Genomic DNA, 14,847 nt, shown 5'->3' with positions numbered 1-14,847 from the left:
ACAACTGATGGGAGAACAGGAAAGCCCACAACTAAGTCAGTATCATTCATTTTTGATTTGGCAAAAAAGTCTTCTTTAGAAATATAAAATTTGAAGCTACTCAAAAGCAAAACTACGGGTAAATAGATATTTTTAGAGATTTGAAATTCTTTTATATTTTTTTCACACTAAATAACATTAAAAGATCATTAGGAATTAGTAATGTGGGAAGTGAGTCAACTGAGTATCTTTTTACTTTAACTGCTGTGTTTACCTTAAAAGATAGATTAAAGTAATAAACAAACAAGAATGCCATTTATCTGGTGTATAATTTCTGCCTGTAAAGAATCCAGCATTGAATTTCCAAAAATAGGCCCTCCTTAGACAAGATTTCACTTTCATGTAACAACTCTTAAGCTAGTAGCACTAACTAGATTTTAAATCACTATAGTAGAAATAGATTTTTATTTTGTAAATTATCCTTCATCCCTTAAGTTCAAAAATCAGAACTTAACCCTTAATCTACAGTAATCAAAAAAAAAAAAAAGATAAATTCAGTCACTTATCAGTTGTTTCACAATCTCATTGCAATTTTTATTTTCATAATTGTCTACTTTCTGCCTAGGTAATTGAACTGATTAGAATAAATACATGTTGAATCAGAATATTACTTAGGACAAAAAAAAAATGTATGCAGTATTTAAAAGTGAGAATGATTTTCAGGATAAAAGTAAGTAAAGACAAATGTTGTGAAATGTGATTTACCCCTAAATGTAATGCAAAATGATGGAAAAGAATTGAAGAGAGTTCACTGGTATAAAATCTAACATAATCATTAATGTTTCAAATTCAACAAAGCATTCAGCTTCACTGCCAATTCACTTTGTGCATGATTTATCAAATGTAAGCAAAAGAGATTTTCAAAATCACCCCACCAATTTGTGAAAACTTATACTGATACATAGAGTCATTTAGAGAAGCCTTTTGAAGAAAAGGAGGAAAAAAAAAGGCACCCAGAAAGGGTAGTGCTCTCTTGCATGCTCCCTTGTAATAATAAACATTTAGATACAAAGTCATCTGATGTCTGATTTTCACTGACGAAACATGGGAAACATCACAGCTCTCATGGAGATCATCAGAAGGTGAGTTAGCGTGAAAGAAGACAGTAAAACAAGGAAATAACTATTTTCTAAGAAGGAAAGCTAGCCCTGTAGATAAGATGAGATATTTAAAAAAATATCAACTCGTTCATTTCAGTTCATCTGTTATCCAATGTTATCCATAAAAATACATAAAACTGAAGCTAAGATACCTAGAAATATTTGACAGGATTAAAAAAAAATCTTGTTTACTGTTAATACTGTAGCAAAATTCCTTGTCCTTTTCAACAAATTATGATAATCTATTTTACAGCCTGAGGAACTTTGGCACAAATGCCAAAAACAAAAACAGCAAAATAGTTAAGAGCTGCTCTCATGTTAATGGGTAACAATGCCTACTGTTCCTAAGTTAAGCTGTGTTGTTTGTTTGTGTGAGTGAAGGGACGATGGAGGCAACAAAATCTGCATACCTGAGACACATCAATTTGAGAAAGCACTCTTTTGGCAGCATCTTTACCCCGGTTTCGTTTCTTCATTTCTTCCAAACTAATCTCATGGCTTGTTAATTCAGATTGTATTTTCTATTGAAAAACAAAGATAGTGATCAGCAAGGTTTGAAGAAAATGTTTATGTCATTAATATTATTTGGCACAGTTGATTTTGAAAGATACTAAACATAAGTACTACACTATATATTGGATCATTAGAGGAAATTATTCAAAGAATTACTTCTTCACCCTCTGCAAATTATTCAGTTTAGGTTTTCTTGATCACAATAAAATCACCTTCTCCGGTTCAAACATATATAACTCACGTTGTGACAATAATGACATAATCTTGCTAAGAAAATTGTAATTAAATTGTAGGCAAATCATCATAGATTTTTCTTCTGAAGAAAAACAACTATTTAAATTCAAAATTAATCATAGCGAAGAAAACTACAAATAGAACAGTGACTGTATTTGCTGTTCTCAATTCTTATTATATTCACAGCACCACCAGGCTAGTTGAGAGAAAACTGATCAAAGTATCCTGTATACATGTCATTATTTCAGAGTTGTGTTATATCTAAAACTATCAATAATTTGCAGTGTATTACTGATCAGAACCTACGTTCAGTATCCATAGATATGGTAAATGCACAATGATATATAGTTCATTAATACATTAACTGAATCCATTTTCTAATACATGTTTCTGGTTATCTCTTCCTGCAAAATCAGTATGCGATCAAAGCACTACAAGAGACATATGGGCCTTATTGGTTCACCATAAATCAACCTTACACAAAACAACTAATTTAAGTAGTGTTGGCAATGTAATGGAAAAGAATTCTCACAATGTACATTAAGAGAACATAATTTAGAACAATTTACATATTTTTATTTTTAAATTGTTAGAAAATGAGAAACTGTTATGCTAGAAAAGTACTACTGAGAACAATTGCCCTGTGAAAATAAGACAATGTATGTCCCTATCAGGAAAGGTATTTGAGGCCGTTTCTGCTATATGAAAAGGTGATTTTAGCTTTAATCTTATTTTTTTTTCTATGGTATACAAGTATTTTTCAGATACACTAAGGACTAGCTATAAAGACTCAGTGTTAGTTAGCCCTGGAAGCCAAAATGATGTCTTGGAATATACAAGGAAGAAGCATGTCTATTAGAAAAATATATTGTAGCACATTTAGTATTTCAACTGTTTGCTTCTGCAGCCCATCAATCAACTGATTTTTTGGTTTTATTTTCCAGTTTATTATGTTCAAGCTCAGAGTCACTTTGTAAACCACATTATCAAACAGATTTCATCTGTGTAGGTCAGAACATCACAGTAACAGATAAGAGTAGAGTTTAAGCAATTAGGTATTATAGGAAATTGCATAGAGATTGTTCTATCTTACTTGTTTAAAATTGCTCTGCAGGAGAGAGATGAAGCATCACCTATTCTGACATCAAAACATGGAATTAGAGAGAACACATTAGAGGAAAGCTTAAGAGAGAAGTTAGTAAGGATTATAGCAAGAAAAGACTTTTTTTTTTATTTTCCACTGGTTGCAAGGTCATAGCAGATGTGTATTATAGTACACATTTTCCTCCAAGATACCTTAATTTCATGTTGCATCGTATTGTACATTAGTTGCTAGAAATTTGTTACAAAGGGAGGAATTACTTTGCAGCCAATACTGACTATACCACCAAGATAACCAAATTAATAAGTTCTCAAAAGCTGGATAATCCAGAGAAATATCCAAGTGGTATGTATATTAACACATTCCAACAGGGAATCCTGATGCCACTTGAGCTTAGAATAGGCAACAAAGAGGTGAAATGTCTTCTATGGCCATGCACTGTGAAAAGAGTGGCCAATTTACTAGTCTCAATGTGATTTATAAACTTCCACAAATAATACATTAAATGTAATGGACTGCAGTTCATTAAACAGTGCTACAGCAAAGGGATTAGGTTAAAATAGCCACCAGAATTAACAACACTTCTTCCTTTTTTTCCCCTGATTTCTCTTTCTCTCTAGGTCCATTGCAAAAAACCAATTTACTAAATTTCTGTTTATTAATTAAACTAATTACTTTTGTGCTACTCCTGTGCAAAGGGGTTATTTTCATTCCATGACAAAAAAGTGGCCAAAACCTCAAGGAGAATAATTTCCTGTTTTTAGCATGGGAAGCTTAATGGAAGTACCAAAAGGCTTTCACTTCTAAAACAAAGATACATTGAAAGACAGGGCAATGTATTAAATACAGGTAGCTTCTTATAGAGAGGACAATTGGATCTTTTGTGTTACACACAGTAAAGAGAAGTAAACAGAAGGACCTTTCTACATCTGTCTCTGACCCAGCAGAGCTGGTCCTTTCCTCACAGGATTTTTTCCTGCCTAGCAACTTTCAGTGGCATTCTGGGTTGAACTGAGCTACAGGCAGAATCTATGGCAGGCAGATAGGTAACCCCTGAGGGCCGGCTATGACAATTTCCCCTGCTCTCACAGATGCTCCTGCAGTGGGAGGTCACACACTCCAGCCCAGAGGTAACATTCTTTTCTGCCCCACTGGGCTTCCAGAAGCTGCTCCCAGCTCAACCTCTTCCTTTGCGCTCAGAGAGAAGGTCTCCCCTATAGTTTGTAAGATGCAGAAAATAAATCCACTGCATAAAAAGGCCTAGATTTGACAGCAAACCCGTGCAGTGGTACACGATGAAGAATGACAAAATGACATGATTCACACAAAACTCTGAACCTTTAGATGTTCTCTGTTTGTTTTTTTTCCTAATAACCTAATTCATTATGAACTTAAATTATAGTAGATTAATTTTGTAATTAATGAATCCATCACATAACTCTTGCCCATATATGAATTTGCAGACTTGATTTCTTGAATTGCAGAGAACAGCTTGCAGGCTCTTCCTGGTGCATGAGGTTTTCTGATTTCTATTTCTTTAAATGCTACTCAGCTAGCCTCACAACTGTGAAGAACAGTGTTCAGTTTAACCTCATTTTTGCTTATTTTTGTGATTCTTATCTGTGCCTAGGGAGTCAGATCTCAGCCTAATTTATGGAGAAAATAAAACATTTAGAGAGTATTCTGGTAAGTTAATCTTTATAAATGGAAAGATCACGATACTAGCAGACATAAAAAACATATCTGAAGCAATTTCAGAGCTGTTAGTGGTTAACTCTGAAAATTCCCATCAGATAAACAAAGTAGCAGAAGATTAGAAAAATGAAGTTGAAGTACCCGTCTTTAAATGCACAAAAAGAATATGTGCCAATGATGTCACACCTTTACAAAAAAAGAAGAAAAGTGTATATAATACATAGAGAAAATGATGTCATAGCTGGAATGACATACAGGTAAGTCTCAACAAGAATCATCTACTTAGTTTTGGACACTACTCTCCAAGAGAGAAGAACATATCATCAGAGGATAGAAACATGATTGACAAGGCAAGGCTGAAAAAGTTGACATGACAAACACAGTTTGTGTAGTTAAAATACAGATAATGCAGCGTTCAGATGCTATAGAGATGTGTGAGAATCTGTGTAGTACAGAAATCTGCATAGATTTTCAAACAATACACAACTAAACGTAAGCTTACACTTCCGAATAATGCTTATCAGCTGTTCCCTCTCTGGCTGCTGATATTCACAAGGCTGAGCAAAATAAGTCTCAAGATTTCCAGCAGAGGAAAAGTAAGTGTAAATAGCTTTAACATGAGACATTTTACTAAGCAGACAATTGTGAATTCTTTGTCCCAAAATCTTAGTCTCAAGGCAATGAAGCATGGCATCATTCTTGTCAAGTAACACATTGTACAGCTGCATAATTCTGCTATTTTATCATCACATTAACTTTGTTTTTGAACATAGCACAACTTTTTTAAAAACAGATTAATAACCATCTTAGAAAATAGACATATACTCCTTATCACTACAGAACCAAAGTTATTCAAGGAGTTTATATACTACTTTTGCTTTTTCTCAAAACCACAATATTGTTCATTTATTCTCTGCATTGCATTTTGTTTGCAATACAGCATCTCCAGTTGTACTCAAAATGAGTCTGTAAGCAGAAACTTTTGGGTGGCAGTGGTTCTCTAGCATTAGACTCTCAGTGCCACATGGTGGAGTAAGAAGCACATGAAACTTACATTCAAAAAATTATCCAAAGGATAAGTTATACAGCACATATCTATCTCCCTTTTCTTTCTGTCACCTTTCTGAATAAACTAAACCGCTCATTTCATTTAAAAAGAGGACCAAAATATAATTTTGTTTTCTCAGATTCATTTCCAATCAGCTTAACCAGTGATTATTCCTCCTATCAAAGCTCTAAACAGATTTGAATTTTTTTAAGCAAATATACAGAGCTCCAAAACCCTCGACAGCTTTCTGGTTATTTATTCTCCCATATGTTCTTTGAGAAATGTAACACATATTACTGAACAGTTTTGTAAATCTCCCGGCATTGATAAACTATCCGCATCCAGAAACCAACATCATCAACCAAAAAATTCATGTTCCAGCTGGTCAAGCACTGTTGTAGGACATTTTATATGAATGGACTGTTTTCAGCTTTACAAAAGAACTATGCCAGCAGAAGCTCCACAGGACATATGGCCATGTGCCCATTCTGCCACCGGTTGGTATGGCCGTTCACTTAATAAATTACTTAGTATATCTGCCCACATAAAACTGATTGTTTATTCCCTTTCCCTCTAAGGATTTCCAAGAAGTTCACAAACAAAAACTTCAGAGAACTTCAATATTTGCATTAAATCTGTTCTGTTGTTAATTAAGATTTTTTCATTGGGTCCCACAGGCATCTTAAAATAAAAACATGAAAGGGAAAAGCTCAGCAGCCTCTATATTGGTTTTCCCACAGTGGATATAGTATAATCAGGTGAACTCAACATCAGATAATAAAATCTCAAATACAAAACCAAGCCCTGCTAAAGCAATGAGCTGAAATTTTCCCATGCAAGTGTGCTAATTAAAGTTGGTTGAGTTTTATGCTGTTTCTGTTAATGAAGGTCTGAATTGCTTCCTTCTTTGCACAGATTGTGATCATTGCCAATATTGTACCTGAGGACACACATAGACCAGATGTATCTATGGCATATATGAAGCACCACTGAAAAGACCTACATTGTACAGGGTCCAAACACACTAGAAAAAAAAAAGGACGCTTTCATATCAATTTTTTGTTATGTATTAGAGTTACATAACTACTAGAATAGAAATTAAATCAATATATTTTTAACTAATGCTGATTAGTATTCTATTACATAAAATAATTGTTTAAACTATTCACATGGTGAGAAAGGAGAAAAATAATTCAGGAGGGTCAACTTATAGCTAACATAGCTTAGGATTCAAACTGGAAAAATAATTCATCCTGTTCCAACACTGATAAAAGATAGAAGCAAATAAATTAGAATCAGTGTCAAAATAAGATCCAATGGAAATGTGATCTTGTTTTCTAAATATAACTTTTTAAATTCACATATACACACATAAAAATATAAGCTTGTACCTACAAACATACACACACACACACACCTGAACAGCAGCTGAAAGGTACATCCATCTACATTTTAGTTCAAAAGACACAGAAACCTTTATTTTCAAAGGAGAGAAAACATGATTTGCAGGCTACATATATTCAGATCTGACCATCTAAGATACTCCATACTCCATACACTGATTTTTTTACAAAGATTTTAAATTCTACAGGCATGCCAGAAAAAAACCACAATTGAATGCCTCTTCTAAAATCATTATAAAGCATGCATTTTATGTTTCCTTGTATCCTTTTTTGTTTGGTTTGGTTTTGTAATCTCACTTCCTAAATTTAGGTGGAATTTACAGAAAAGTTGCTATACATAATACTGTAAACCGTTAATAATTTTATACCAGAGATGTTTGGTTTTATTTAATTAATATTTTTACTATTTTAATGGTGCAGTGAAGCATATGCTACAGAAAGAATTAAGTAAAAACAAGTATTAGATGCAGAATTTTATTTCAAAGGATCAATAAACCATTTTGAATTAACGAGAAAAGCTATTTCTATCAAACTTACATGAGCTGTAAACACTGAAATGTAAGTACATCTATGTGCCCATTATGAAACAACTAACAATGTTATCTGTGTTTCAACAATTCAGTTAACAATCCCTGGGCTACATAATCAACTTTGTAAAAGAGACACCTAAGAGTAGTGGAGATGATGAGTTCCTTCTTTCTAGTCTGAGAACAGTATTTTAAAGACACACAAAGTTTCTTTTTAAAGTTACTTCATAATATTCCGTAACATTTCTAGTTCTCCACATCTTCTGGAAAGGTATATAATATAAACCAGAGGGAAAATATGACTTTACCAGAAAATTAGCTTGAACTTCTGAAAGTAATGCTGCCTAAAATTTACTTGCTCTTCCATGCTGATCATGTTGCAAATCCCTGCTAATAATACAAGACTGAGGGACAATCAAACATTCTTTAGTTGATTGAGAAAATCAATAAGACCATTAGTTCAACCTGTATATAACTTACCTGTGCTTCCTGAGGGACTTGTGCTGCATCAACTCTGTCTGAAATGTAGGCTGTTAGCTGTTTGTCAATGACAGCAAGAGACTCTTGGATTAAGCGCAGGGTTTTGTCCGTCTCCTGGGCAGACTGAATACTCTGTTCAAGACTCTTTTGCCTTCTCACGGCCTAAAACCAATGACAATATTATCAATATCCGCAGCTATAATGCATATCATACATTTTTTTGCCACAATTTTTTTTTTCAAAAAAATTCTGGCCAAGAATCAAAAATAGTACTTCTGACTTGTGATCATCCACCTTTTTGTATGATAAGTTGCGCATCTTTTTGCCACTCATTAAGTTATTTTCAGTGAGAGACAAACAAACAAACAAAATTCCAGACCGCATACACAAGTTCTAAAAAACACAGGACCCTGAAAAAACAATGCATGCATTGAGGTTTCCTATACAGAGTGTAAGTTGGCAAAGCTGTATAATAAAACCATCCTGACAGTGCAGTCTTTCATTCTGAGGCATAGCAGTCCTCCTGATCTTATTATATAGTTCAAGAGATTTTGTTTACTGAGAATAGGGTTACTGTCATCACAATCCCATCCGAGACAATCCACTTCAGTAAGTGAAAGGGATAAAGATTCTCTTGAGAAGGAGCTCTCTTATATGAAGTACAAATAGCTGTCTGGAACAGAGGCAATGAATACTCTGAGAAAAAAAAAAACAGATGGATCCATGTCTTGTGTTGTCTGAGGACTTGTCCAATCTAGTATCACTCTAACAGCAGTGCCTTTTAGTCTAGAAAGTTGACTCTTGCTTCTACGCTGCCATCAGTGCCACAGTGCATTGCCTACCATTACCTTTTCTATAATTCTTTTTTTGGAGAAGGAGGCTTTTCTTTCATAGGAGCTCCCTCTACGGTCTACCAAATCAGAACAATAAATTCTCCAAACACATGCATATTTAAACATTTGACATAAATTGGTGAGCGTTAAATATTATGGGTAATAGTTCAATATGATAATGACCAGGTAATAAAGAACATGGTACCTCTATCTGCTATTGTGTTCACCTGTGTTTTCATATTTTACTTAGACTACAGCTTCTGCTTAGCAGAGTTTCTGCTTTATACAAAGCACATACTAGCTACCAACAATCTCAAATGCAATACAGCTTTTCTTTGTACAAGCCCAGCCATACTGCTGACCACAAAATAAAGTGACTAACTTCTTTGACATGAAACAAAGGAGGGGGGGAGAAAGCAAGCAATCCATTGTTATGTGCCCTGCCATTTTTCAAGTCAAATCCCACTTTCTCTCTTTGGTGAGCCAGCTATACTTTAATTTGATTTCATAGCTATTACTACACCCTTGCCTTGAACAAAAAAAAAAACTATCTCAGCAACCCAGTGATAATTCTTGATATATCTATACCTTCTTCATGGAGCTCAGATTCTTACAGAGCTTTACATTGAACAAATGAAGAAGACTTCTTTTTTTCTTTGTAAGCATTCATGCTAGCTGTTTCACTTCCTTAAAGAATAGAGATCCAAGCAGTATTTACTATATTTATGTTTGTAAGCTGCTTTGTGCTATTTCAAAACAGCTGATCAGATAATCTTGCATCACTGCCAGTCATAGGAACCTTCTGTGGAACTGAGAAGCTTTACATATCAGACCCATGCTGTCAGTGTTAATGGAAGCACCTGAGCCACTAAGGTATCATTACTCCACCAAATGAACCATTAAAGCAGAGTAACTTCCCAGTGCAGCACTAAGGCTTGCTACTTAAATTACTTTTATCTTTGTCTGATTTGAGGTTTTATATTACAATGTTCTCAGCCTGTTTAAAGCAGTGGGGTTAAACCCCCCAGCTTCCGTTTACCTTGGCTGTCCTTACTACTAATTTGTCAGCTGGGGTAAGATAGAGTCAATCTCTACCTTTCCATTTGCAATGCTACACAGTAGACTAAAAGACACATTACATCAGAAAACAGGGTAAGTTGTTTTCTAAGGTCCACAGAAAAGAGCATGTGCCTGGAAGCATGGAAGAAAACCTCTGTCTATACCGATCTTTTTGGCTAACTGGTAGGACTAACCTACATGTACAGTCCATTCATGTGGAAGTCTGTGGTGTTCTGATTTTCAGAAAAGCTCATCATTTCAAATAAGACACATTCTTATTAGTCATTAAAATAAGTGCCTGTAAATTCCGGAGAATTCAATATACTGAACACAAATTTGGTTCTTAGTTCTTCTGAAAATCTATTATTATGGCAATATTTTGAAGCTTTGAACCTTTGTGAAGTGCTGATCCATGCTATTATTTGCAGCTAGACACTTGCTTAAGTGTAGATAAATTTGCTGCCAGCCTCAGAAGCAACCTGGATCCATATAATGAAATACCTATCACTGCATGGAAACTCACAAAAAGTCTTAAAATTGTATGACAAATATATGGTGAATGAAAAGTTGCCATCCCTGTGCTGAGATCAGCAGAAATTATGTATACCAAAATCCTTTTCTCAAATACAGCTGGAAAATAAAAACATTCCCAAACTCACTGATCAAATATTAAAGAAGATAAAGTTAAGAAAGAATTACAACAAATCCTTGCCTGAGTGACTGGAAGATATTATGGCTGGACTGCAAACAAATATGAAGTCAGATAAATATATATGCATGCTTGTGATATCTTTATGTAAGAACAAAGTATGCACACACACACACATACACAGAGAAAACATTCCCTTTTCATTGTCCTCAGACAGCACTTGATCACAGCCCAAGAATCTATGGGATGTTTTATATCTTCCAAAGGAGTCGAAAATATCCTTTTTCCAAAACCATGAACAGTTTAGATGAATGAATGGATAATATCAGACCAGAATGTATGCAGAGGTACAAGAAAGGAATTATTTTAGCAATTTCCCCATTGCCAGCCAAATGCCTTGACCCCAAAAGGGTGTCTTGCTCTGCTGTCTACTAGGAACAGACTCCGTCCTGCACTCACACCTAAAGTCAAGCCTTTGCCACGACACAATTTAATTCACACAACACATGCAATGCAAGAGTTTTCAGAATAATCTCATAAAAGGTACAATACTCTCAAAGTTATGCATGAAAATGTAGAATATTTTTCCAGTACACAACAGCTGACTCAAAAACTTAATCCTGCTCACTGACTAGGTCCCTGGCACTATCACTGTCATTATGAAATACTTATCAATTCAGTCCAGAGGAATGCCACAACATGGAGAAGGTTTCCTACTTTCCTTCTGTAGAAAAAAGCGTTACTGATGTAGGTAGGCATTAGACGGCTTTTGAGAAATGGGCACACTCTTGCATCTGTGAATCTAAATTTCAAATTTGTCCTTAAAACTTGTATGTCTAGGCATGTGCATATCTATATATGTGTACTTTCAACCAACAAGTGAAAGTTTAAATTGTTTATATACCTGTAATATAAAAATATTTTAATTTATGATGATCTGGGTTTTGTAGTTATATTTTGGGTTGTGTTTATTAGTTTTGTTTTGGGTGCTTTTTTGGTTTCTTTTGCATTTGTTTCATTGGTTATTTTTTCCTTCTTTTGTGAAAGATTATGGTTTTTCTATTCCTCTGTGGAAGAAATAGATTGTTTAACATGGGTCTGAGGACATAACAGGAAGCTCTAGTTTGCTATCAGATCATAGTCAATAAAGCTGAAGGCTTTGGTCTCTAAAGGGAAGCATCTGAAAGTTAATTGCTAAACAGGGAATATCAGGAAAATAACAAAGTGTTTAATTATTTCTGAGCCTGTGAAATGTTGACATAAGTCAAGGAAAATAAAAGCAAACAAAAAAGTCTGCTGTTAGACACTATCAGAGTGAAGGAGAAAGAGAAAATATTTATAGACTCCTTTTTTTATAAAAGTCTTTACAGGTTTTTTAGTAGATTTTTTCTTATTTCTTATGATTAAGCATAACATTTAATTTTTATGGTATGGGGTGTTGCATCAATCTGTTTACAATTTAACAAAGATCAATGGTAAATGCAGGAAATTTTAACATTGCATATTTATCATATAAAAATGCTATTTTAAGAGAAAGGCTGCACTGAGAGGCAATTTAAATGACAGGAAAGTTGGAGGTGCTCTAACAGTTGCTTATAACTGTAGCTCATTCTTTGATGTTGAATATTATATAGTTATATGTAATTTTGACATTTCCACTTTTTCCTTCATGTATTTAATGACATTAGTCACACATGCAGTTACTAAGGTGATGGTTACTGTTTTACAGTTAAAACTAGGTAGAGTTATGTTGTTGAGGCAGTACTCAGTAGTTGTGCCGCAGGAAAAAGATAGAAAGAAACCTTTCAAAAAATCTAGTGCTTTCACTACACAGTAAATTTATTTATAATGCAGAATTCATTAAATATCTTATAAGTTCCAGCTCATGGAAAAGGGTTTCTTAGGAAAGGGAAATACGTTAACACTTTTTCTTTTATTTTTTGGCTCAGCTATACTACTTAGTTACTGAGAAATGTTACCACATGGCAAAGTTAAAAATTAAAAGTTAAAAAACTTCACATTTCCTTCTTAACTTCTCCAAATCACTTGACCTAGGTTTTTGGTGCTATAGTGGCTGTGTTTCAGATACATTCTAACACATCCATATGTTTTGCATCAAATTTTTAATGTCTTAATCTCCTCCAATTTTTTTTTGAGTCTGAGTGGATTAGCGTTTAAACTTAAACTAAAACACCTTTTCCAAGAATCAAAGCATTAATTTGAGGCCCAGGAATTTTCAAATGCCTTCCAAGAGCTACTACTTCCGCAAATTCCAATAATACTTCAGTGTGTTTTTAAAGTAAATGTCTACAACTATTTGACCTTTTAAATGCAAAGTGATATTTATCTTTGACCAGCTGTGTTCCAAAACTGCAAAATACGCCAAGGAGTACTTCTTTAATTCTTTAGGTGAGCACTGCAGACAGATGGCGCCTCAGACCTTCTAAAAGCATCCCTCTTAATAGTATTCAAAGCAAGCACGTGGAAATGAGACCTGAAGAATCCTTTCTCCTCTTGAGAGAAGAGCAAAATAGAAAAATTGTGTCAAATGATGAATCCATGCTCTTTGAAAGAAACAAAGGATAAACTTGAGGGGAGTCCTAAAAGAAAATGAGACAGTCCACAGGAACAAAACCTTAATCTAGTGTAAACCCCATCTGAACAATAACATTGTGTACAATTTTTTGCAAACACAGTTTCAAAAATATCTAGCTGGTATTTTTTAAGTTTGCTGAAAAGGATATCTATCACTTTCAGCATTACAGGGTATGACAGACACTTGCATTATTAGCTCGACACTCTTCCGGCAACAGTGTTTTTTAGATCTAATACATAGAGTTTTAAAAGAATCAGTCTTTGAAGAGTAAAGATAGGGTATATGTTGCTTATCGATCAGCCCCAGATGTTCAAAAGCAAACTAAACACACTTAATCTTTGTTAAATAAAGAAGATAAGGCATATAAATATAGAGCCATTATCTGCCTTCAAAAATTAATCTCTGTCTCAATAGCAATGCTGTATTGTCTTGCAGCATCATTCACATGGCAGCAGTTTGGCCTGCTTGCTATGCCTGCTTGCTATATTAGTGGTGAATAAATATTTCACATATTAGTTTCTCCCTGCATGAGCTTATTGCCTTGATAATTACCTGCGTAATTATTTAAATAAGAATAAACATCTTAAACAACATTAGGGCAGCCTATTAGCCTGTCTGAAGTAGAAGTGACCTTGAACACAAGCTGACTAGTGTTATGTGCCTGCAATGTATTTTTTATGCAAGGACAGTGCATGATGTTTGGATTTCAACAGGGCTGCACAAAGAGTTCAGAACATTCAGTGTCAGGAGTCTATGAAAAAAAGTGTGTGATATTTCCGTGGAAAAAAAAAATAAACCATTTTGCTGTAGAAAACATACAGTAAAGAAGCAATGTGACTGAGTCACATGTGATTAAATCATAGAATCATTTAGGTTGGAAAAACCTTTAAAAACATCAAGTCCAACCCTTAGCCTAGCACCACCAACTCTACAACTAAACCATGTCTCTAAGCACCACATCTACACATCTTTTAAACAGCTCTGAGGACAGTGACTCAAACCTGTTCCAATGCTTGACAATCCTTTCAGAGAAGAAATGAGCAGCCAGTTTCTCCAGGACAGTGACATGGGATATGCGGTTGATAATGCAGAGATATCTTTACTATTGTTAGGCAGTGCTTGTGCAGTGCCAAGGCCTTTTTCTCACTCTGCCCATCCCAAGGAGTAGACTGGGTTTGAGCAAGAGGCTGGGAAGGGACATGGTCAGGACAGTCGACCCGAAATGACCAGACATATTCTGTACCACACAGAGTCATGCTCAGCAATAAAAGGTAGCTGGAGGAGGAAGTTTTTCTAAAATTACCATTGCTCAGGAATTGGCTGGGCATTAGATTCTTCATGGACTGACTGGTTTTGCATCACTTGCTTTTTTTTCCTTTTTTCTTTCACTTAATAAACTGTCTTTATCTCGATCTACAAGCTTCCTCACTTTTGCTTTTCCAATTCTCTCCCCCATTGGACCAGGAGACATGGGGAGTAAAAAGCAGCTATGTGAAGCTTTGGAACATACTGAAGTTAACCCACGACACCTGTGTAAACCATCCACTTCTAAAATAGGTCTTTGTTTGT

The 14,847-nt window shown here is 34.7% G+C and overlaps 1 protein-coding gene across 4 annotated transcripts in view; it reads right to left on the bottom strand.

Moving 5' to 3' along the window:
- DMD (dystrophin) overlaps positions 1-14,847 on the bottom strand; it is a 1,224,073-nt gene that overhangs the window by 671,185 nt on the left and 538,041 nt on the right. For all 4 annotated transcript variants that reach the window (XM_069873469.1, XM_069873460.1, XM_069873489.1 and 1 more), the window contains 2 exons: positions 8,142-8,303; positions 1,550-1,660 (listed from right to left, as the gene is read on the bottom strand). In XM_069873469.1, the coding sequence (XP_069729570.1) occupies positions 1,550-1,660; positions 8,142-8,303 (273 nt within the window). The remainder of the gene's footprint in view (positions 1-1,549; positions 1,661-8,141; positions 8,304-14,847) is intronic.

This window comes from Phaenicophaeus curvirostris, chromosome 1 (assembly GCF_032191515.1).
Source record: "Phaenicophaeus curvirostris isolate KB17595 chromosome 1, BPBGC_Pcur_1.0, whole genome shotgun sequence".
Classification (NCBI taxonomy): Eukaryota; Metazoa; Chordata; class Aves; order Cuculiformes; family Cuculidae; genus Phaenicophaeus; species Phaenicophaeus curvirostris.
This window is presented reverse-complemented; position numbering and strand designations above follow the sequence as displayed.